The sequence below is a fragment of the Dipodomys ordii genome, unplaced genomic scaffold, assembly GCF_000151885.1.
Source record: "Dipodomys ordii isolate 6190 unplaced genomic scaffold, Dord_2.0 Scaffold52, whole genome shotgun sequence".
Lineage (NCBI taxonomy): Eukaryota > Metazoa > Chordata > Mammalia > Rodentia > Heteromyidae > Dipodomys > Dipodomys ordii.
The window spans coordinates 3,556,340-3,580,396 of NW_012267268.1; the positions used below are offsets into that span (position 1 = coordinate 3,556,340).

General features: G+C 41.2%; 1 protein-coding gene across 2 annotated transcripts in view; it reads right to left on the minus strand.

Moving 5' to 3' along the window:
• Nucleotides 1-22,163, minus strand: part of Ccdc93 (coiled-coil domain containing 93) — a 73,534-nt gene extending 51,371 nt beyond the window's left edge. For both annotated transcript variants that reach the window (XM_013020712.1, XM_013020711.1), the window contains exons 1-6: nucleotides 21,992-22,163; nucleotides 16,776-16,889; nucleotides 15,245-15,339; nucleotides 6,381-6,492; nucleotides 2,428-2,526; nucleotides 882-938 (exon numbers count right to left, since the gene is read on the minus strand). In XM_013020712.1, coding sequence (XP_012876166.1) covers nucleotides 882-938; nucleotides 2,428-2,526; nucleotides 6,381-6,492; nucleotides 15,245-15,339; nucleotides 16,776-16,889; nucleotides 21,992-22,033 — 519 coding nt within the window. In that variant the 5' untranslated portion in view covers nucleotides 22,034-22,163. The remainder of the gene's footprint in view (nucleotides 1-881; nucleotides 939-2,427; nucleotides 2,527-6,380; nucleotides 6,493-15,244; nucleotides 15,340-16,775; nucleotides 16,890-21,991) is intronic.
• Between the last annotated feature and the right edge of the window lie 1,894 nt (nucleotides 22,164-24,057).

The window sequence follows — 24,057 nt, forward strand, 5'->3', positions numbered from 1 at the left end:
AAATGACTGATGTTCTTTTCAGAGAAATCACTTTGGGAAACCACAAATTTACTCTCAAGATGTAGTTTACAACCTTGTTTTAAAGGACACAATAAAGCCACATAAACCAGATGACCTCAATCTTGAAAATTATACAATACAACCCAAGTTATCTGCATAAAAACAACACCTGGAACTTAAGCTATCTGGCTTTAATAGATGATCAATTATAAAATTAATTATAGCTACCTATATAAACATAGCTGAATCTTACACATAACAATGAATAGAATGGTAGGTATGACATGATTTAGACAAAGTGAACAAGACACAAGTAACAGTATATGCTACTTCTAGAAGAGGGAACTGTACAGCCAGGCACGGAGGCTTTATTCCCTTGAGTTTCATAAGGCTTCAGGGACCAGAAGTACCACTGACAAGGATCACCTGGTTTTGAGTGTTTTTAACAGGACCAAAGCTCTCTTCTGCTCCATCACTCTCCATGCTGGAGAAGTAGATACATGTGTAAACTCCCAGTAGTCATATCTGAGCTTTCCTTCAAAGCTCAGAAGCTACTCTGCCCCACCAAAGCTATCAAAGGGATAAAGGTGGTATAGTAAAGTCAATTCACCGTCTCCAGTTTATCTTCTGCTCTCTAGAGTTATGCAAGTCACTTCTGCTCTGGGACCAACAAGCATTTGGATATTTTTTCCCTTAGTTCCATAACTAGTCTAAGAACACAGATGCTGATGGTGGCAGATTCTATCTCACACACCTATTGGGAGACCAACATCTAGGCAATCCCTAGTCACCAAGCAATCACAGGTGACATGCGATTTAAATGAAGGCTGTCTGAAGCCTTTGCAGTGTTGAGACAGAAAAACACAGGCAAGGGTGCTTACAGAGAGGTCAACAACTGTCTTGATGGCCTTGTCTTTTCTCCTTTTGAAGTCATCATCCTGGAAGACAAAACACAGGAATTAAGCAAATTCCAGGTAAAGAATAAGTGAAGCTGGGCACCGGTGACTCATACCTATAATTCTAGCTACTCAGGAGGCTGAGAACTGAGGATCACAGTTCGAAGTAAGCCTCGGGCAGAAAAGTCTCCATGAGACTTTTATTTCCAATTAACTACTCAAAAAAAATTTGAAGTGGCACTGTGACCCAAAGTGGTAGAGCACTAGCCTTGAGCAAAAGAGCTCACTCAGAGACAGTGCCCAGACCCTGAGTTCAAGCCCCACGACTGACAAAAAACAAAACAAAACTGAATCATTCAGAATACCTTACAAAAGACTTCCCATAACTACTTTGCCTGATATTTCTAAAAAATTAGAATATTTTCCCCACAGCAAAAGACTGTGACTAGTGCAGATGGCTTCAATAGATCCCAGCCACCAGTAAGAGAAAAAAAGTCATGGAGAATAGTGCTTACGACAACTATTCTTAACCAATTTTGAAGCTTCAGATTCTCTATCTCCAATACCTATCTGAGATCAGGCAAAGAACAGAGGGCATATAATGTGCTACAACTGGCGTATAGTAAGAATTTGACAGTGTTTAGCTATTACTGTAATTGTTAAAAATTGTTAGTAATGTCCCTCATAAGTGGTTACTCCAAGAACTTTATACAAAAATAGGCTTTGTAATTTAATAGAAGTTCTGGATCAAATGCCAAAATTTAGAGAAAAATGATAAAACTGTAGTGCTTCACACTCAGTGGCATTTAAAGAGCTGTTCTAAAATGATGGGACAGAGGATGAATTATTTCAGAAGTGATACTCACTAGACACTATGTTGGAAATGAACTATACAACTTGGGGTGGGGGCGAGATGAGGGTTCAGAGGAAAAAACTGAAAGAAAATGAGGGAAGGGATGACAATGTTCAAGAGGAAATGTCTTGGGGCTGGGAAGGTGGCTTAGTGGTAGAGCGCTTGCCTTGCATGCATGAGGCCCTGGGTTCGATTCCTCAGCACCACATAAGCAAAAAGAAAAAAAGCCGGAAGTGGTGCTGTGGCTCAAGTGGTAGAGTGCTAGCCTTGAGCTGAAGAGCTGAGGGACAGCGCCCAGGCCCAGAGTTCAGGCCCCACGACCCCCCCCCCAAAAAAAGGAAATGTCTCATGATCTGACTTATGTAAATGTAACCCCTCTGTACATCACCTTTCCAATTAAAAAACAAAGGAGGAGGCACCAATGCTTGATAAGAAATGTACTTATTACCTTGCTCATGTAATTGTAACCCCTCTGTATGGTATATTCACAATAAAAAACCTTATTAAGAAAAAAAAATCACTGTTCTAACAAGCCACAAGGACCCTCTTCAATGCTGGGGTGAATCCAAGGCAGGGCAGAGATGCCTGGAGCCTGAGCTATACTGCCCCTTCCTAGGTGTCTCTGAGTATGCACTAATGCTGTTCTTGATGAACAAGAATGAAGGGCACAATACTGACCTCTGGGAGACTGTAGGTTTTCTGGAACTGGGCTATAGAGTAGGAGCGGATATAGTCACCCATCTCTTCTTTTGTTTCTATAGCTCGTTTCACCAGCCACTGGGAGAGAAAGTAAAGAAAGATGAGAGGAAAGAACTTGCATTGCGTTGAAGGCTACTCAAAGACAACATACTTTGTGAGCTCAAATTGGCATGTTTGAACTAACTAGATGAAAAGAAGAAAAGAGTAGAACAAAACAAACAAGCAAAACCTATCAGCACATGCTATTACCTGCTACCCTAAAGGAAAAACAACTGGCTAGGCATCAGAAATTCTAAGATACAGTGGGACCAGTGCTAAGTAGCTGTATAGGTGCTTTAAAGCTGTACCTCACATCATCAGGTGTCGGTTTGCCTCTCTATAAAAGGAAGATATATTTCTTGACATTTCTCTGAGCTACTACAGGAGTAGTAGCTACTACAGGAATGAAAGGAATCATAATACTAGCATGGTTTGAAAGCACCTGAAGCACAAGGATGATACAGTATCATCCAAGCTACTAGGGCAAGTGACTAATCTTACTGTAAACCTCTCTATTTCCTGTGCTGCTTGTACCACAGACAGGGATTCCCTATGGAGAATACCAAGTACATCTGTTCCTGCAACAGATGAAAAAATCCTGATATTCAGATTAGAGAACAGTATGTACTAAGTCAAGAGCCCACTGGGTTAGACCAACATTTTCTCTTATACCTCATGACATTTTCAAGGAAGATTCAGTGGTCAAGTGTAACAGAACCCAAGGCAGAGAGAGACTATATATTTGCTCACTGATTTGTAGCTGCAAAGGTGTAAAGCTAGGAGTCAACACTTGGAGGTGTTTCCACAACAGACTGTGGGACAAATGGGTGTTAATAAATGTTTCCCAGCTTCACTGGGCTGGCAACTGGAAGCAACTTCCTTTACCCAACTTAAAATCCCAGGTAACACACACACACACACACCACACACACACACACACACACACACACACACACACACACACACACCACACACACACACACACACACACACACACACACACACACACACACACACACACCATACTTCATCAGAGATTCAGGTGCTGAGGGTGAGGTGTTGAGTGCAGAAAGAGCCTTCAACAGTTCTGCTTTTAATTCATTTCCTTCATTATTGAAAGCCATAATGGAGGAGGAAGCCATTTGTCAGGGTTGCCACTGTCTCTACAACAGAGCAGCTACATCTGCAAAGCAGTTTGGGGGCAGTAGTTGTGGTTTTTTCTGAAAGCATAGATAGCACCACTGGTGAGGTCTAACTGCCTGGGCAAGTAGACACAGGGCCCATGCAAGATGCTGGTATAAAGGGTCTTGTTCAGAAGACAGTAGCTGAAGTAAAAGACATGTTTTGGAAGCAGTTGTCCAGGCTAGGGTGGCTGAAGGTAACTATGCACCATGTACCCTATGTACCACAGAGTGTAATCCTATAAAAATGCTCTTTTCTGGTTAATATCTTCCATCTAGTTTTACTAATCTATAGTATCCTGCCTCCAAACAATGACCTTGGGTACCAACTTAAATCACAAGTGGAGGTGGCAAATGAGACAATATTCACAACCACTGTAGCTCCCCTCACTTTCACCCAGGACCATGCTTAGGACAAACAAGGTAGCTGCCTCAATGCTCAACTCAATTTAGTTCTGCTTTTGTCCAGGTTATGAGACCCAATTTCTGATTCTTCATGTCTGTTTCTGCCTCCACAAATCAGATATACTTATTGAATATAACAAGGAAATTGTTATTCCTCATCTGGACCCTGAAGAGTGTGGTCAGGAGAGGAAGAGCTGGCCTGTGGATCCGCTCAGACATGTAACAGCTCTGTTTTGGAGTTCCCAGAATGAGGGAGGGGACCTCCTGGACAGGCAGGCTATGCCAGAGCTCCCCTAACACCAGGTAAGTATGTGCTTCAGAGGACTCATATCCAGATGGAAGAAAAAGATGTATCCTAGACTGCCAGTGCCTGGAGGTTAGACCTATTTTCTTCTCAGCTAACTTTCAGAGTATACTATAGCTTTGCCAAACGTCAGATAACTAGGTTAGTAGTTCCCAAATACTTACTGGTCTCTGACTAACCTTTCACTAGTACCTAGAAAACAGGAAAAACCTTCAGACAGGTGTAAGTTTTTCATAATGCTAAATGTATGCAATTTGAAGTACTGTCCTCTTGAGATCAGGCATCAAATGGCCTTTCTCTTAGGAAATAATAGAGAAAGCAACATAGTAGTTACCTTTGTTCTTACCTGGCAAACTACAAGTCTCAACCCTAGGTCAACCTTTATTTCTTCTTTCAAATTTTATAGGCCCATGAACTAAGCGAGGTAGTAATCACTAACCCAGGCTTTTCTGTCCAGACAGGAGTGTCTCTAGTACAGTACTCATAGCATGAAACACCAATAGAACCTCAAAATGTCCAAGCTGAATGGAAAAATCATTTCTCACACAGCTGATATCTGGAATAGATTGGCTGCCCCATTACTACAGCATGGGCTAGAGTAAGATCCAATGCTTACACATCCAGGCTTTAGGGGAAAGGTAACAGCTTCATAATATGACTCTTGGAGATTTCTGTAATCAACATCTGGTCCTAAATTCCCTTTTTCACAAAGAGCATCAGGTACCATCTCCATGCCTCCCAGAAGTCCAATGAACACATAGTCAAATTCTGAGTTAAACTCTCAGCCTCAAATTTATTAATTTTATTTATAAATTTACAAAATCGATGGCATTTCAATCCACTAGACTTAGTAAAAAGATAGTAACAAAAGCCAGTATTTGGTACTTTTAGAGGATTTACAAAGACAAGCCAATCCGTCTTCTAAGTTCTCTACATATGTTAACTTACTTCTCATCCCATCAAGTAGGCACTATTATTCTCTATATTTAACAAATGAGAAGTTAAGTCATTTCCCACGGTCCCACAGCTGGAAAGTAGCAGAGGTGCAATGGGAACATAGAAGTCTAGGGTCAATGCTATTACTTCCTACATCCATAGTCTTAATGTGGACTAGAGGATTTTTCAGGCAAAGGTTGTACAGTTTCTTTCTTAGCAGCTTCAAGAGTAGTAGAATAGGAAAGGCACAACACCTGAGATAGAGAGGTTAGATGGGGATCTTTAGTTGTCTATTCTCTAGTTATCTGCCCTTTATCAGAGAGTTCCTAATCTCATCTTCCTCAAAGGTAAGACAGGAATTATAATAGATGCTTTGAACACTGCTAAGATTAGACATAAAGTACTATCTACAGGCATATTACCACTAAATTGGAATTATGTCAAGATCCATTCATTATTTGTATATGTATGGGTGTGTGTGTTTGAGTTTTGATTTGCTGGTTTTGGTGAGTTTATTTATTCAGTTATGTGTTCCATACTCTGAAACAAACATTACTTTCTCATCCATCTTATTATAAATACACTATAAAACTGTTTTTACACTTTCTATAAAAATATAGCCAGGTGCTGGTGTTTCAGAAGGGTGAGATCTGAAGATCACAGTTTGAAGCCAGCCTGGGCGGGAAAGTCAGTGAGACTCTTATCTCCAATAAACTCTCAGAAAAAACCAGAAGTGGGGCTGTGGCTGTAGTGGTAGAATCCTAGCCTTGAGCAAAAAGCCTCAGGACAGAGCCCTGAGTTCAAGCTCCAGGACAGGCATCAGAAACAAATATAAATAAATAAGTATATGCAATGCTGTTCTATAAAACTAGAAAAAAAATAACAAGAGAGAAGATAGTGTGAAAGAGAATAAGGAGTGCCAGAGGGCTTTGAGAATGATGACAGGTCCTGCTGCACCAAATCCAAACCATACCCACTAGATCTAGGACCTAGGTCAGTTGGCCTCAAAGCCAGATCTGTTTCAAGAGCTGTAGTTTGCAGGCCAGAAAGCATATAGAAGACCTCACCTGTACAACAGGAAATATGTGGATGAAGTCCATGCCCTGGATCTGGTGGGGCTCTAGCTGGTGTGGGCACTTCATCCTCGGAAGGACGGAGACAATCTTTTCAGACAGAGCTCTGTACAAGAAAAACAAACAGTGCAGATGAGAACACCCTGAAGGGCCTGAAGACATTGTTCAAGCCTGGACAGCAGCCTAGAACCATACCAATGTCAGAACATTCCCCTGACTGCAAAGTGAAAAAAAGCAGCACAATTAAGGGATGTGCACAAATGTTATAAATCTTTTAATTCTAAGGTTTTATTCTTTCTATTTTTTGATGTTAAAACACCTTTTTTTTTTCTTACCCCAGGACTGGGGACTAAAGCCAGAGCTTGTGCTTACTAAGGAAGCACTCTGCTACTTAGGGTATGTTCTCAGCCACTTTTTTTTTTTTTTTTATTGTGATAATACCCTACAGAGGAGTTACAAATACGTGGACAAGATAACGAGTACATTTCTTATCAAGCATTGTTGCCTCCTCCTTGTTTCCCCTTCCCATCCCTTCCCATACTCCTCCCCTTCCCCCACCCGATCCTCCCCCCACCCCGCACCAAAGGACAGATTCTCACTGACTTTGCCTGGTGGGTAAGAAGTCATGATGCTCTTGCCTCCTACTTATCAAGAATTTCAGGGGTGTGTTACTATGCTCAGAATTTTTATTGTTTTCTTTATGAACACTAATGCTGCTTTTAGTCTCAGTGAGTGAGGTCTTTTCCCTTCATCCATTACTGGTATGTAGTCAATAGAGCCTTTCCTCAGTTATATTTCTATTCAGCAAGGTGAGAGCTCCCTCCAGTGGCTACATATCTGTTTGCGTAGGGTCACAGATTATCCACCATGCAGTAGCTTAAAATCCAGAGGCTGAGACCCTCAGCACCATGCAGTACAAACCCTTGCCTTTAGACACGGTTCTCCTTGCCACTTCTCAGAGCCAGCCTACTCAAACAGGTCTCAAAAGGCCTGATTTGGGAAAGAGATAGCTGGTGTACCTCAGGGGTTATAGCCCTTTTAAACTTGCCTCCCTGAAAACACTGGGAAGTCTAAGTAGCACATGGGAGCTACAAGGCATAATACTGCTGGGGGCTGAGGGTTTAGCCCAGAGGAAGGGCGCCCGCCTGGTGTGTGCAAGGCCCTGGGTTCGGTCCTCAGCCCTGGAAAAAAAAAAGCATAATACTGCTGGGAGAACATGGACGGAAACACTGGCAGGGTGTGTGTATAGGGTTATGGGGACAGGGTCAGGAAGGCTTCTTACAAAGGTACACTAGTCCCCATTTGGCTTTTCCCTGGATCTCATCATGGATTCTCCAACTTCCTAAAACATTAGGAAAAAGGACAACGGCAGAGGTCACCAAGCAGGTTTCCTAGCCTAAGATTTTAGTATATCATTAAGGGTGCTTAGTCAGACTTTACATTTTTTTTTTTAAAGCTATTTAGCATAGGCTGGCATCAAACTTGCAATCCTCTTGTATCAGCCTCCCGAGTACTAGGTCACTACATTCAGCCAACTCCCTAGTTGTTAAGTGCTCAGTGCACTTTTTCTTTCACTGAAAACCATTTGAAAGGGAATGAATTAAACCTGGATCTGAATCCAGGCTCCCACACCCACTCTAGGGCTTCTGGCAGGCAAGTCACCTGGTCTAATACTAACCTCATAAAATGATGAATGACTCCTACCTCCTACATCTTACCTATTCAAAGAGTGTTATGAAGGTTAAATAATTTGAGCATTTACCCAAATGATCACAAACAAGACCACATTGCTACCAGCACGACTATGTTTATTGCAGCCTTATTTACCATAGCTAAGATACGGAACCAACCCAGATGCCCCTCAGTAGACGAATGGATCAAGAAAATGTATATATACACAATGGAATTCTATGCCTCCATCAGAAAGAATAGGATTGCCCCATTTGTTAGGAAAGACTTGGAAAAAATTACATTAAGTGAAGTAAGCCAGGCCCAAAGAAACATAGGTCCCATGGTTTCCCTTATTTGCAATAACTAGTATATGTCTGAGTCAAGCAGAAAAGGTCAGATAAGTTGATGTTAGGGGAATGAACCCCAAGATAAGCATTCAAATGTTTTTTTGTTTTTGTTTTTCCCTTTCATTCAATTGTTTCTATCATATTTATAAGATGATTTCTTTTTTTTTTTTTTGGGTCCGGTTGTGGGGCCTGAACTCTGGGCCTGGGCGCTGTCCCTCAGCTCTTCAGCTCAGGGCTAGAGCTCTACCACTTGAGCCACAGCACCACTTCCGGCTTTTTTTTCTTTGCTTATGTGGTGCTGAGGAATCGAACCCAGGGCCTCATGCATTGCAAGGCAAGCACTCTACCACTGAGCCATCTTCCCAGCCCTTATAAGATGATTTCTATGTTGCTTTGTATGTCCCTCCCCCATAGTATAACCCATACTTTCACTGTTTTTGATGTAGGTATAATTTGTGGAGGGGAAGGGAAAAAAACAAATTGTTTAACCAGGGATACAGGTGGACCCATTGCAACAATGAGATGTATAAGTCGTTATGTCAAAAAAGGAACTTAACAACTTTGGGGGGGGGAGGATCGGGTGGGGGGAAGGGAGGAGTATGGGAAGGGATGGGAAGGGGAAACAATGAGGAGGCAACAATGCTTGATAAGAAATGTACTTGTTATCTTACCCATGTAACTGTAACTCCTCTGTACAGTATTCTTACACACACATGGCGTAGTGCTAAGACATAGGCTTCCGTTTGCTTGGGACCATCTTCCCTCAAGTCTCAGCTCCTTTAACATCCTGCCCTGATTACCCTACTTAAAACATGAATTTTCTTCTATCTGACATCTCTCCCCATAATACTCTTCTTAAATTTTTTTTTGGTAATCTTCCTCTTTTAGTCATTACCATTACTATCTTACTTCTATATAAAACATACTTCTTAATTCTTGTCTTTAGTTTGTCCCCACTACTAATTGTAGCTCCTCAAGGAAAAGACATTTTCATTAGTGAATCCAAAGTACACAAAGAATGTCTGACCACAGGAAAGGCTCTATAAACACCTTTTGAGTGAAAAAAAAATGAACAGAGACCCTTTTTGATTGATATTTTAAATTTCCTTCTTCAAATAGCATCATTCATTTGCCTTTCTCTAATCCCATCACAGTTCTTAGTCCTTACTGTACAGAGTGATTATAGATTTACTTCCAGAACCTACTTGGAGAGAAAGCACAAACAAGTGCCTTGGTATTTTAATAGTATAACCTTACCATTTTAAAAGGAATTTCTCCACAGATGGAAGTTGTAGGTAGAAGGCCAAATTAAGCTACTAAAATATATTCTCTAAATAGTTCGAACCCAGCAGAACTAACTTTTGCTAAAGGATCAAGAAAGAGAAGCTTAAGTAGAATAAAACTGTACAAATAACCACAGGAACAACAAGAAATTATTGAGACTGGGGAATCTATCTCTCATCTTCTAAGATGAAGTAGATGCAGGGAGGAGTTTAGGTGAGCTCATTTCCTATTTTTACTAGACTTTTATGAAACACAGACATATCAGTGTAGAAAAGACCACTGTGAAGAATCTCAAAACTTAAACAGCTGAAGATGGATCTTTCCAGTGTAGTACAGGCAAGAAATCTTAAGCATTATACTTTGTTTCCCTTGATAGAATATGAATTTTATTTAACTTCATGGATATAATGTCTCTATAATAAAAAAGAAAGATGTAAAAAAATCTACCTCTGGATTTGGCACAATGGAAGAGATCAGGGCCACATATCAGGACTGTGCAGTGCCTTCCAGGAAGGTTAACTATGGGCAGCTTAGTGAGATGCCACACCCCAAAATGGCAGATATTAGAGATACAGGGCTCTGTTACTTATGGTTAGCACTAATGAAAACATATGACTGTGCTAAATAATATTCTTTCTCTAAAATCACATAGTATATAGGTCTTGAATATTATGATATAAAAATATGTTATAATAAAATGTATAGTATATGTATTTTTTGGACAGTGATAGGGTTTGATCTCAGAGCCTAACACTTGCTAGTGCCAAGATTAAGAAATATTTGCCATGACCACAAGCATTTTGTCTCTCCGCTTCCTGGCTGCTATGGTATGATCTGCTATTCTGTCATATACTCTCTATGGTCATGGATAGAAATTGTGAACCTTTCCTTAAAGTATTTATATCAGGTTGGCAGAAACATGACACAAACACACATCTAAATATTGATCCTCAGAGCCTCTTTAGATATTTTGGATAGATATGTACTAAAACATTAACTATAGAAAATAGGAAATTTTTACCATTCAGTGCTTAGAACATGGTAGGCATATAAGCAAAATTTCTTTGGCAACTATTCCTAGAAAACCTGTGTGCTTGTACCACCATCTCCACTACAGCTCCTCATTTGCCTCACCTCCTTTAGTACAAAGTACTGAGCTGAACCTTGCACTGCAGTGCAGAAGACATCCCCCAATTAACCCAGGACAGAATCTGAAGAATTTGGAGGATGAAAATGGAGTTGATGAAAAGATGACTTTAAATTAGGCAGGTCCTTCTAAAAGATCACTAAGAGAATATCGTTTGATCTGACCTCAGCAGAGATGAGGACAAAGTTACTGAACACCTACCTGGCTACTAGGGATGCAGCCAAGAAGCTGGAATGGGACAAGGCTACTTCTCCCACCAGGAGTGTGCACAAAATTTCAAACCTCCAAAAAGCAAAGGGAGAAGCTACTAGAACCCAGGCTGCCAAAGTAGAAGGTTTAAAGCAAGATGGGACCATCTTGTTCCACAAGAGCATGCAAGAAACTGAGAGCCCCCAATCAGCTGTGGCTACAGCTGTAGACATCCAGGCTGCTGAAACTCATTAAACAACCAAAGATGGGGCTGGGAAGGTGGCTCAGTGGTAGAGCGCCTGCCTTGCATGCATGAGTCCCTGGGTTCGATTCCTCAGTACCACATAAACAAAAAGAAAAAAAAGCCGGAAGTGGCGCTGTGACTCAAGTGGTAGAGCGCTAGCCTTGAGCTGAAGAGCTGAGGGATAGCGCCCAGGCCCAGAGTTCAGGCCCCATGACTGGACCCCCCAAAAACAAAACAAAACAAAAAAAACAACCAAAGACAAGGCCACTGAAACTAAGATAATGGATCAAACTGTTACCCCCACAAAAGTAGCAGGCAAACCCACTCAAGTCCTACCTACTAGGGCGAAGGGACCCTCTATCATCAGTGAAAATAAGTAAGTCACCAGGGCCAAACCAATAGACTTTTTGCCAAGGATAATATGAAAACCACAGAACCTAAACCACTCAAGGATGACTAAATAACAAAATATGTGCTTCAAACACTGTGACTTGGCCAAGTTAAACTTCTGCCTCTCATGTTTAATCCAGAAGAAGCTAAAGGCAGAAGGATGCTGAGTGTGATCTTAAAATTATAGCCATCAATATTAACTGCATGCATTCTTGCGGAAAACCCACAAGAACTAACTAAATCTGAATGTGTCAGAGTCCTCAGAATCCAAATGAACCTGTGTATTCTTGAGTGCCTCAGAAGTCATACATTCACCAAACCTTAAAGAGGCACCAAGGAAGATATATGTACACTAGAAAAGGAAATTCAACTTCAATAACAGCTACAACAAAACAGGAAGCAGATACAAAGAAACACAGTTTGTTAAGAACTATAACAGGGCTGGGAATGTGGCTTATTGGTAAAGTGCTTGCCTAGCATGCAAGAAACCCTGGGTTTGATTCCTCAGTACTACATCAACAGAAAAGGCCAGAAATGGTGTTCAAGTGGTAGAGTGCTAGACTGCAGCAAAAGAAGTTCAGGGACAGTGCCCAGGCCATGAGTTCAAGCCCCAGGACTGGCAAAAAAAAAAAAAAAAAGAACAGAACTATAATACATACTTTCTGGAACATTCAGTCACAAGTAATAAGCCATATGGAAAAATTTCTGACCTGCGCCCCCCCCACAAAAAGGACACAAACATATAGTTAGGTAGAGACAAATATAGACTTTAAAGACCAATATTTAAAAATTTATAAAAGATTACAGATAAAGACAACAGTTGCCAAAACCCCCTATCACTTTTTAAGTAATGGGAATACCAGACACAGACATTCATGAGGCATAGCATGAAAAAACTGATATGATACACCTGCTAAGGAATGGAATGTACCTAAGCAAAAACTTCAACAGAGAACCATTTTACAAAATTAAGTGAACTAGACACATCTAGCTGAGATACAACCAAATAAAAGGCAGATGACAAAACCACTATTGTCAACAATGGTCCCTGTAAGGGCTTTCCTGTCAACACAGACAAGGAAAAACAACGGGAGACACAAAAAACAGTTTTTCTATCCAGAAGCTAGGCAGATAAACCTCGGTAGAAACTGAAGGGGAAACAGAAAACAAAATTACAACAACAACAACTAAAAGAATGTTAATGACGGAGAAAATGGACTAAAAAACTGATGTGAACATAATCAATACCCAATAGAAGATGCTCCAAGCACCACAAAGAACCATTCAGAAGATACCAAGAATGAATCCAGTGTATTTCCTTCTACTACTAATGAACTAAGAACTGGAAGAGACACACAGAAATGCCTCTAGAAGGAAGTCTTTTGATTTGAAGACAATGAAGAATTTCTACTATGGATCATCATTTTGAAGTTTTTCATAACAATATTTTAGCTATATAACACATTCTGTTTTCACAGACAAGAACACTGCTTGTCTAAAATCTTACTAGACTGTGAAACATCTCAGCAAATACAAAACTGTACATTTTATTTGAACTTTTTCCTCATTCACAATGTCTGGATCACAAAAAGTTGCTTTTACTTTCACATACCAGGAGCATTCATGAAACATTAGTTCATAATCCTAGGCTACAGTCCCACAAATGACTGCTCAAGTCTTCCTCTGTCTTTCAGGACAGACTAAAGATTGTTGACCAGTCATTTGTGGGATTGTGAAGCCTAGCCTGGGAATATGACCCAATGTTTCAGCAATATTCCTGCACAGGAAGATATAATCAATTTTATCTGTTCCAGAAATTATAAGTGATGAAAATTCTCAAATATAAATTCCATTTTATTTATATATAAAATATATTATCTAAAATTAGCTAGAAACAATTTTTCACCATGACTTCAGTTTTAGTGAAAAAATTCTTTAAAAAATTTTAAAAATTGCAAACAAAAAAACTTCAAAAACAACTTTCTAGATATCTTCATTTTTTTTTTTTTTTGTCGGTTGTGGGGCTTGAACTCTGGGCCTGGACGCTGTCCTTCAGCTCTTCAGCTCAAGGCGAGTGCTCTACCACTTGAGCTACAGTGCCACTTCCGGTTTTCTGATGGTTTATTAGAGATAGGAGTCTCACAGTCTTTCCTGCCGGGGCTGGCTTTGAACTGCGATCCTCAGATCTCAGCCTCCTGAGTAGCTAGGATACAAGCGTGAGCCACCGGCGCCCGGCAGAAATCTTCATTTGTATGTGAAGTGAGTTTATGTCAAACTGGATACAAGATACTATTCTCCTTCAAGGTGCTTTACTTTCAGTATTAGCATTTTCTTTTTTTCTTTTTTGGGTCCAGTTGTGGGGCCTGAACTCTGGGCCTGGGCACTGTCCCTCAGCTCTTCAGCTCAAGGCTAGCGCTCTACCACTTGAGCCACAGTGCCACTCCTGGCTTTTTTCTTTTTGTTTATGTGGTGCTGAGGAAAAGAACCCAGGGCCTCAGGCATGCAAGGCAAGTGCTCTACTACTGAGCCACCTTCCCAGCCCAAGTATTAGCATTTTCTATATGTAAAGATAAATTTAAACATAGCCATATCCAAAATGCCTTAAATACAAGTAATCTAAGAGTATCAATTAAAAGACGGAGATTAGCACATTCAAAAAAGTGTAAGAACTAACTACACAAGGTCTAAAGGAAACTAAATTTTAAAATGGACCCAGAAAAACTAAAGTAAAAGAATAGAAACACGGAACAGAAGAAACAAGGTTGATCACAAGGATACTAACAGCATAGGTAATTTGGTTTATAAAGTCACATATGGCTTTGGAACACAGAGGACTACTTTCTTACACAATCATATCTTCCTTAATCTGCATTACTTAAGCAAATGAATAATAGTACACAAAATGGGTATATGGGGTGGGTAGCAAAACAAAATAGATATGCCACATGGTTAAGAATAATTAAACTGGGGCTATAAGTATTGGAGAGGATCTACATGTAAAAATGTAAGAATTTATGTTAACAACAAACAGTGCAAGGCCCTGAAATTAAACCCCAGTACCACAAAATAAATAAAATAAATACAGCTGAACAGGGTGATATATACCTATAAGCCTAGCATTTGAGAGGGTGAGGTAACAAGAATGCCTGTCTGGGATATGAAAATGCACAAAAATAAATAAAATAAATATACACAGACAGTATAACATGAAAATTTAAAAAAATATAAATAGATGGGCTGGGAAGGTGGCTCAGCGGTAGAGTGCATGCCTTGCAAGCATGAGGCACTGGGTTCAATTCCTCAGCACCACATAAACAGAAAAAGCTGGAAGTGGCGCTGTGGCTCCAGTGGTAGAGTGCTAGCCTTGAGTTGAAGAGCTGAGGGACAGTGCCCAGACCCAGAGTTCAGGCCCCATGACCGGCAAAAAAAAAAAGTAAAAAAATATAAATAGAAACACATAACAACTACTTCTCCAAAAAAAGTCCCTTCTCCCTCTGTTTAGGCTCTTCCATGGCAAGCTCTAATAACTTACATTTTTTGACCTATTGTAGAGTTTTCCTGAAAGAGGCGAGCTCTAATAACTTACATTTTTTGACCTATTGTAGAGTTTTCCTGAAAGAGCAAGTCAACATCTACATCAAAGCTGCAAGTGGTGATACACCAAGTCATTCCTCCTACTACCTGTAAGAAACAAAGCAAATATTTGTTTTGCTTTCTAAAGGAAAGAAAGCAGAAGGTAGATAAACTACAGTTTATGAAGATTCAATGAACATATAAAATTAGACATCTTTAGAGAGACAGTGTGTTCTCCTTTCCTATGATTCATCTAAAATAATACTACTAAGTAAAACTCTGCAATGGTGAAAATGTTCTGTACCTATCTTGTCCTATATATCAGCTTCTGGCCATATGTGGCTAATTAGAACTCAAAAGGCTACCAATGTGACTGAAAAGTTGACTCCACTATTAAATGGGCATATTGCACAAAGATTCTCTTCATAGTGAAGGGGACGGACATTAATTCTCAGCTGAAAGATTTCTTAATTTGGTTTCCAACATGCCAGATCCAAGGAAATTTGTATTTTGCAGACCAAGTACATGAGCATCAAAAGGCTGATATTTTCTGGCTCATTGTGTTTATTTTCTACACGTCTTAATAGTCTTATCTACCTACCATAGATGATACTCACCACTGAACTTTGCTTTTATGAGTTTTCTCAGATGAAAATAAGGCTTAGACTGAAATCTCACTTTGAAATAAAATCCTTTTCAGATGTAGCACGATATTTGAAAAACCAACTGAATCTCATTTCTGGCTACAGTTTAGACTCAAAGGATATGTCTGTTAAAATTCCAGGTCCCAACCCAGATGGAATAAAAGTTCAGTGGGTGATACTTGGACATGTGTATTACAAAACAACTCAGGATGACTCTGATATGCTCAAGCCAGGACTGTTACCCCAGAAGCATTAAGCCCTTGTTTCCTGAAGATTTCCTGCTCTGTCCTGTCATTGGTCCTGGATGACTTAGCACTGTCCACTGAAGCATTTCCTGCATCAGTCCATTTATTCTACATATGTTGGTTTACTTATCTGTCTTCTGTTTTCTACAAAAGTGCTTCTCTTTGAGAGCTCTTATTGTTTCAGCTCTGTGCTCAACACCTATTACTATGTCCTGTGCAAAATAACTGTTCATGGTACAAATCAATTGAAAGCAGTAGTGACTTCTCCCTCCTTGAAACCCAGAGCATATTCCCTCTACAGAGTATCTGTCAATTGTTCAGGAGCATGCTGACTTTGTATAACTAATTATTAACTAAGATTATTTTCAGACATAAACTTTATAATCTCCACCAAAACTGCAACTTCATTAAATGGAGAAAACTGTTCTTTTGCTTGCTTGGATTTTCTAAAAGTCTGTGCACAGAAGTTGACTTTACCTTTATCTACTGACTTATATCTTCTTTGATTAAGGAAATTTTAATACAGCCATCTTGAATATGTATTAGGAAAAATGGAGACATGGAAATGGAGAAAGTAAAAGCACAATCTCTTCCTCTGTCTGTCATAGTCATCCTGATAAGATATAGAGTAATGGTTAGAAAGGTTTCCTCTTACTTTGTCAAAAGGTGATAAGCCTTTTATTCTTGCTCTGAAATACCCAGCGGCAACCAGGAGTTCCAGAATTTCAGTCAGCTTGACATTTTGTTCTTCATCTTCTCTTGTTTCCACCTAGAAAAAGAACAAATGTAAGATAGTAAAATCTACCTTTCAATAAGAGGACACCATGTATATCCCTGATGCCACAATGTCATTGCAAAAGAGCAGGTGAAATTGGTTGAATCACTGCACCAGATTCATTGTAAATTTGACAAGCATCACACAGAAGCATGTGGACTCTGTCCTAAAGGATGGGCTCCCAGCCCTCAATAAACTTCTAATCTTCACAAGTGGAAGCAAATTGTTCATAATAGGCAACAGGAATCCAGGAGAATGAGAGACTGGCGGACATTACCTCCTTCTCTGACACAGTTTATTTTGTTTGCCTTTTTTTTTTTTTTAAAAGATAGGGTTATGTTGTTTCCCAGACTTGCCTAGAATTCAGGATCCTCCTGCCTTAGCCTGCGGAAGTGTATGCTACCACACCTGACTTTAAAAGTTTTCTTGATAGGTTTCTCAACTAAATTATAATCTCCTTATAGATAGGAAAAGGTATTTTAAAAACTTTATACTAATCCAAGTCTGGAAGTCATTAACAAGAGGAGTAAAAACAAGGGTATCACCCCCGATATATTAAAGGGTAATTACTGCCACATAATATGATTGCTTTAAAAATGTCACCTACTATATGTAAATGGAATCTGGTTTAAAGCTTTAAATTTATATTCTTCCTCCACTACTATGTAAATTTGTCTAAATATTCTAGTACTTTTGCATCTAGTATTTTTACTTTCTTTCTTATTTTTTATTGTATAAATAGTGTACAGAGGGGTTATAGTAATATGAGTAAGGTAAGGAGTACATTATTATGGAGCATTGTTACTGCCTCCTTTGTTTATCCCCTACCATCCCTTCCCTCCCCACCTTCCCAACTCCTCCTCCCACCCTAATTTGTAAAGTTCGTTTTCAACATAGTGTCTTGCACATCTCATTGTTACAATGGGTCAACCTGTATCCTTATTTAAGCATTTTGTTATTTCCCTTTACCTCCCCTCACTGGAATCAAATCCACTGAAAACAGGGGTTATACCATGGGGGAAGAACATACAAAAGAAATGAAAAAAATAACAGTACATTTTAAATACTTTAGTTAAAAACGATAGCAAGCAAGAAAAAAACAGTTGTGTCCCTATTTTGGAGTTCATTTCACTTAACATCATCTTATATGGTCATATGTACATAGCTTTTGACCTTTCCTGCTTATCCTAGACTTATACTAGTTATTGCAAATAAGGGAAACCGTGGGACCTATGTTTCTTTGGGCCTGGCTTAGTTCACTTAATGTAATTTTTTCCAAGTCTTTCTATTTCCTAACAAATGGGGCAATGTCCTTCTTTCTGATGGAGACATAGAACTCCACTGTGTGTGTGTGAGTGTATACCACATTTTCTTGATCCATTCATCTATTGAGAGGCATCTTTAACTGCCTTTCCTTTCTTCCATTATTATAGAAAATCAAAAGCTACCTTTCCATAAAACACCAATGCAGGGGCTGGGAAGGTGGCTCAGTGGTAGAGCGCTTGCCTTGCATGCCTGAGGCCCTGGGTTCGATTCCTCAGCACCACATAAGCAAAAAGAAAAAAACCGGAAGTGGTGCTGTGGCTCAAGTGGTAGAGCACTAGCCTTGAGCCAAAGAGCTGAGGGACAGCGCCCATGCCCAGAGTTCAGGCCCCACAACCGGACCCAAAAAAAAAAAAAAACACCAATGCACCTTAGCTCAAAGATTCTCAAACTCATCTTTGACTACTCTTTCATACAACAATGCCAATGAAACCTTCCTTTACTGTGCATATTAAATCTTCCCCTTTTATTCTTGCTTCATGCAATGATTATTCCAATTGCTTCCCAATCTCACTGTTAATTTATCGCATTCAGTCCTTCCTAGAGCTTCCCCATTATCCCTCATTAGCTCATATCCCAGCCCATCACAATGTATTAAAATCTATCTATAAAATAAACTCTACATCTCTTAGTTTGGTATTCAGATCTTTGGCTGCAACTTACCTTTTTAGCTTCATCCTTTATCTCCCACCCACCAAGGATAATCTGAAAGCAGCTTCAGTCAACTCTGACAAAACTTTCTCATTTTTTCTCTGGTCACACCATCCCTTTCCCTCTGTATTCTCAAACGAAGCAAGAATCACCTTCAAATTCTAATTCAATAATGACTATTTCTTACAAATCTAGCCCAGAACAGTCATTTCTGCATTTCTATTTTAAGCCCTTCATACACAAGTGTTAGTCTCTTCTTTGTGGCTTGGCCAGTGTTGGGAACATACCAGTCTTTCCCATTGAACTGTTAGTTGGTTCAGGACAGGACCTATGTATCACATGTGTGTTTACTCCTCTTTACCAAACGTTTAGCTCAAAGAACACACATGTTACAGAATTAAATGCTTAATCATTACATTAAATTCAGGACCTAAACTAGTTATGTAGTAGCAAAACATTTCCATCGTCATGACACTGATAATACAAAGTAAATTTTATTTTGAAGTGTAAATTGTCAGTAAAAAGAGGATGTATTATTAACATAAAGTTAAACATGCAATTATTAGAGATGGAGTAACAATTCCTTGAGATAGGGTAGAAGTGTGGCAGGGGAGGGACAGCATTTGGCCTCAGCTCATTTTCTCCATTTACTCCTCTTTTAAATGATCCAGCTCATCAAAAATTCTAAAGATTAACTTTTATTAATCCCTAGTGGACCATTACTTACGGACTAGTTTCTAGTAAACAGCAATATTAATTATTCACATCTTTTTTTGGCAAAATATTTTGGATAGTTGATAAACATCTACAGCAAAAATAGTCAAGGAAAAGACTGAAGAAAGAACAGTTGTACTCTATGATGGCACAGTAGAAAAAAATAAGATGACATTTTCTTAGAACTCGGGACATAAAATAAGAATCCTTCATTTTGTTGGTGATTTTTTTGTTATGAACATATTTCCAACAAGAGGAAAAATACATTACAGGAGGATAATGCTGCCTAACTTGTATCTAAAGAACACCAACAGGCCACCTACTATAGGACGTTTCTTGTCTATGCACCCCCAGAATGGAATACTGTACTTTTGCAATATAAGCTGTGAATTAACTGGCACAAGACACTGAGTGCAAATGTTCATGAAAGTTCATTTTGCATATTAAACACTGAACCAAAGGAAAAAAGCCACTACTACAGGGGAAATATAAAGAACATCTTTTCTTGAAGGTATAAAAAGCTACCAAAGTGGTTAATACATCCAGTTATTAAAACTAAAACTCTGATAATGATGAATGTCTGTGAGCTCTTAAACATTAAGAGCTCACAGACATTCATCATAAATTTTCAATTGCACTGCCCTGTAATTCATATAAACTAGAAGGAGGGCCAAACCTAGCTATCTTTCTTTCACAGTCATACAAAGGAGTTTCGAAAGCTGAGTTTATTGAATTAACTGGACTAGTGATAGCCTAACGATAGACTAGTCGTTGATAGTAACTTGATCATATTCAGCATGACTTTCTACTGATGGCCAGGAACTATCTAAAGCTTTTGGAAGTCAATGACAAATCAGCCCCAGCCCCTGACCAAATTGCTTATTATCTTAGAAAATCCCTCATTGGCTTGGAGAAACTGAGGAAGAAATTAGAAGACTAGAAAAGAATCTAAAAGCAAAAGCTCAAGTAAAACTTGAAAGAAAGGCTAGAATGAAAGAATGACAAACCTTCAAGTATCACAGGTCAGATCTTACTCTTCACTATCCCAGGTGAAATTAAAAGGAATGTGCATGTAAGGTTTCACCTAATGCGGGAGGTCTGACAACTCACACTTATCAAGTGTTCTTACAACACAACTTGTGGACACTGGTCCACACTGATGACCCCACAGTCCTTCCACTCCCTAGGCATAAAGCACAGTGATTCTGAAAATTAGGAAGATCAAAGAGCTGAGGATTTAAGCAAGGCCATTCACAGGCAGGCATGACACGGGTCCAAGTCAAGAAATCAGTCCCCTGGCCCGATGCTTGCATCACAACCTCAGTATAGGAAAGGCGTTTCCCATTTCGATTCGGAATTGTACACTACACTAGCTTCTGAGCAAACGAACAGGAAGGGCAGACTGACACCAACTACCTCTATGAATGATGTCTGCAGCCCACGAAAAAGTGCCATTTCTTTTTATTCCCAGCCAACGTGGGGGACATATAAAAATCACTGGGAGTGGGGGGGGAGGCTGGGAAGGGATGTGAAGGGTAAACAAAGGAGGAGGCTGCAATGCTTGATAAGAAATGTACTCATTATCTTGCCCAAGTAATTGTAACCCCTCTGTACAATACGTTCACAATAAAATAAAAATAAAATCACTGAGGCTTGATCCTGTCCCTCGGGGATGGAGACACTACTTCATTCCAACTATATCCTTAGAAAGCCACTTGCCATCTTCTTTCTGGGGGGAGGGGGGAGCAGCAATGTTTCTGCCCCGGGGCTCAGTCCGTGGCCACTCAGCAACCCAGAGAGCGCGGTTCCCCCACACCGACAACTCCCCCGGTGCACGCTCGGCTCTCAAACTTCCTGCTCCAGCCCGGGTGGGACAAATGCCAGGAGAGCTGCGAAGCCTCGGGACGGCACGAAGGGTGGAGCTGGTCCCCGAGACCCCGTGGGGCCGGAGGGGCGGGGGGCCGGAGGAGGTAGGCTCCCAAGGTCACCGCCCTCTGCACACCATCAGACCCGGACAGACCCGGCGCGCGTCCCGTGACTGCTGCGCTCGGGAGCGTCGGCCCCTAGAACGGACCCCGCAGAGCCCGGGGGGTGGGAGGGGGAAAGAGGGGCGCACGGCAGGACAGCCCTGGAACCCCGACGGCGCTCGGGGCTGCGTCAGGGCAGCCGTGCGTCTGGAAAGCCCCCCGAACCCCGAAACAACCCGGATCCCTACAAGTTTGCCCACCCCGCCGCTGCCCCGGGCCACGCAAGGGGACGCGCTGCCCCTCCCCGGTGGTGGGGGGGTACCACACCTGAGAGCGGGGTGGGGGGTGAGCCCAAGGCCCCGCAGGCCCCTCGGCGCCCGCAGCCCCCAGGCCCGGCCCTCTCCCCAGAAGCCCCGGCGTGTCAGGGAGAGAGGTCCTTACCTCCGGGAGACCCTGGCCCCCCGACCCCTTGGGCAGCCCCATGATCCGACTGGGGTGACAAAGGTCGTCAGCGAACCCCGCCAAGCGCCTGGAGGAAGCCGTCCCGGCCGCCAAGCGGCTACCGGGGTGGAGCGCAAAGCGGAAACTTCCTCTGCCACTGCCGCCGCCGCCGCCGCCGCTGCCGGCCAGGAACCGCGGCCGGGCGGAGCATGCGCAGTGGAGCGAGAGCGCGGCCCCACTGCGCCTGTGCGACTCCAGCCCGTCAGGATGGGCGGGGCCGGGACGCGCTGTACCTGTTCTGCCTGGCCGGGGAGCTTTGCGCAGGGTCTGCGCTCCTCCGCCCCCCAGTCCGCCGGTGCTCAGTGCTTGTTTGTTTGTTTGTTTCTACCCCCCACATGTTAAGGACACTTTGCATTCCACCTCCTTTCTAAGCTTCCTCGTGGCAGCGGATCTCCCTAGCGATTCTGGTTTTGTCCACGAGCCGAACTTTGGGAGCCCCCTACACCCGAGTCTGGCGGAGCGCGGGTGGCCCGGAGAGTCCACATCCAGCTCGCTTTCCCGCTCACCGGTGCAAGTTTCTGGATGTTTGGACGCAGGGGGGGATTGCTCATGGCTGCTGCCTGCGTCGCGTCGGCGGTTGGAGCTTCTCATTCCCATCCCCTGGTCCATTACATCGCAGTTTTCTGGGTCTTCCTGGGGACCAGGACTTTTGTAGCTGTCTCTATTCTTACTAAGCCCCTAACTGCTCCATAAAGGGCTTCCGAGCCTCTCCTGGTTTCATGGTGGAGACAAAGGTGATAGGTGAAATCTTTTGCCATAAAAGAGATGGGGATGGGGGAGGAGGTGTGAAACTATGAACTCCTTGAGATCAGATGGGGTCTTACATTTGTTTTTTTTCTTCTTTGCCTCCTTAATGTCTTTTATTTAAAAAACTGTCTACTAAGTAAACATTTTTCCTGAAGATTTCTTTTTATTTTTGTATTATTGGAATTTGTTCTCACAGGAAAAAAAAAAGGAGGGGTGGGTTGCTGGAGCAAACTAGTTTCTTCTCAAATGAGCTAGTAAATAATCCAGAAAGCAGTGTGTCGCCCGCCCTCCCCCCCCCATCCATCCAATAATTAAAGAAATCAATGTGCAAGTTCAGATGCTGAAGTGAGAGCTCTCCTTTGGGTGGTATGACATCTCCATCTCACCCACTGTGATGCCAATAAAACTAAAATTTCTAAGGTGTCCACTTCATAGATTTCCAAATATGTTTGAACACTTGAAAATGTCCTTCACTGAAATGTTATCGGTTGAGAAAGAATGGGGACTGAGAATCATCTGTGCCCAGTTACTTGTTAATGCATCAGGCTGAGTAGTAATACCTTACAGAGTGGGCAAGCATAGCATAAAGCAGTCCAGAACAAAGGGCTTGGGGGGATAACCTAATTTAGGCAGCCTATATCATAGGTCCTCTGTGAGTAAATGCCTTTGCAACGTTTTAAATAAACATGAGCTTTTCCACCAAGAAACTGCCATTTTACTTAGTGTCTATGTCACAAAGTTCAGTTAACAGCATGCCATTAAAAAAAAAGATATTAGTGAAACAGCTATCACAGCTGTAAAGAAAGATTGAGCAGCATTCATTTAAGAAAGGAATGGGAAAACCAATGCAACAGCAATACTCACAAGACATTATGTTGGAAATGATCTGTACAACTTTGGGGGAGAAGGGGAAGGGAAGGAGAGAGAAAAATGAGGGAGGGTGTAACAAGTTCTACAAGAAATGTGCTCACTATATTATTTTTGTAACTGTAACTCCTCTGTACCCTTCACTTTGACAATAAAATTAAAATTAAAACAACCCCTGCACAGTCTTGAAGAAAACCATTTTTTAAAGGGGAAAGAAGATTTGTGAAGACTCTCTCTGATAAGTGGGGTATTCTCCCCCTTTTCTGTTGCCTAATAACCCCATACACATCAATACAGGAATAAGAATCAGTCTTTTGCATATTGAATATCAGAGCTGTGTGGTGTTCTTCTAATTGCAAGATTCTCTGGAGCTTCCCAAATACTTTTTAGTT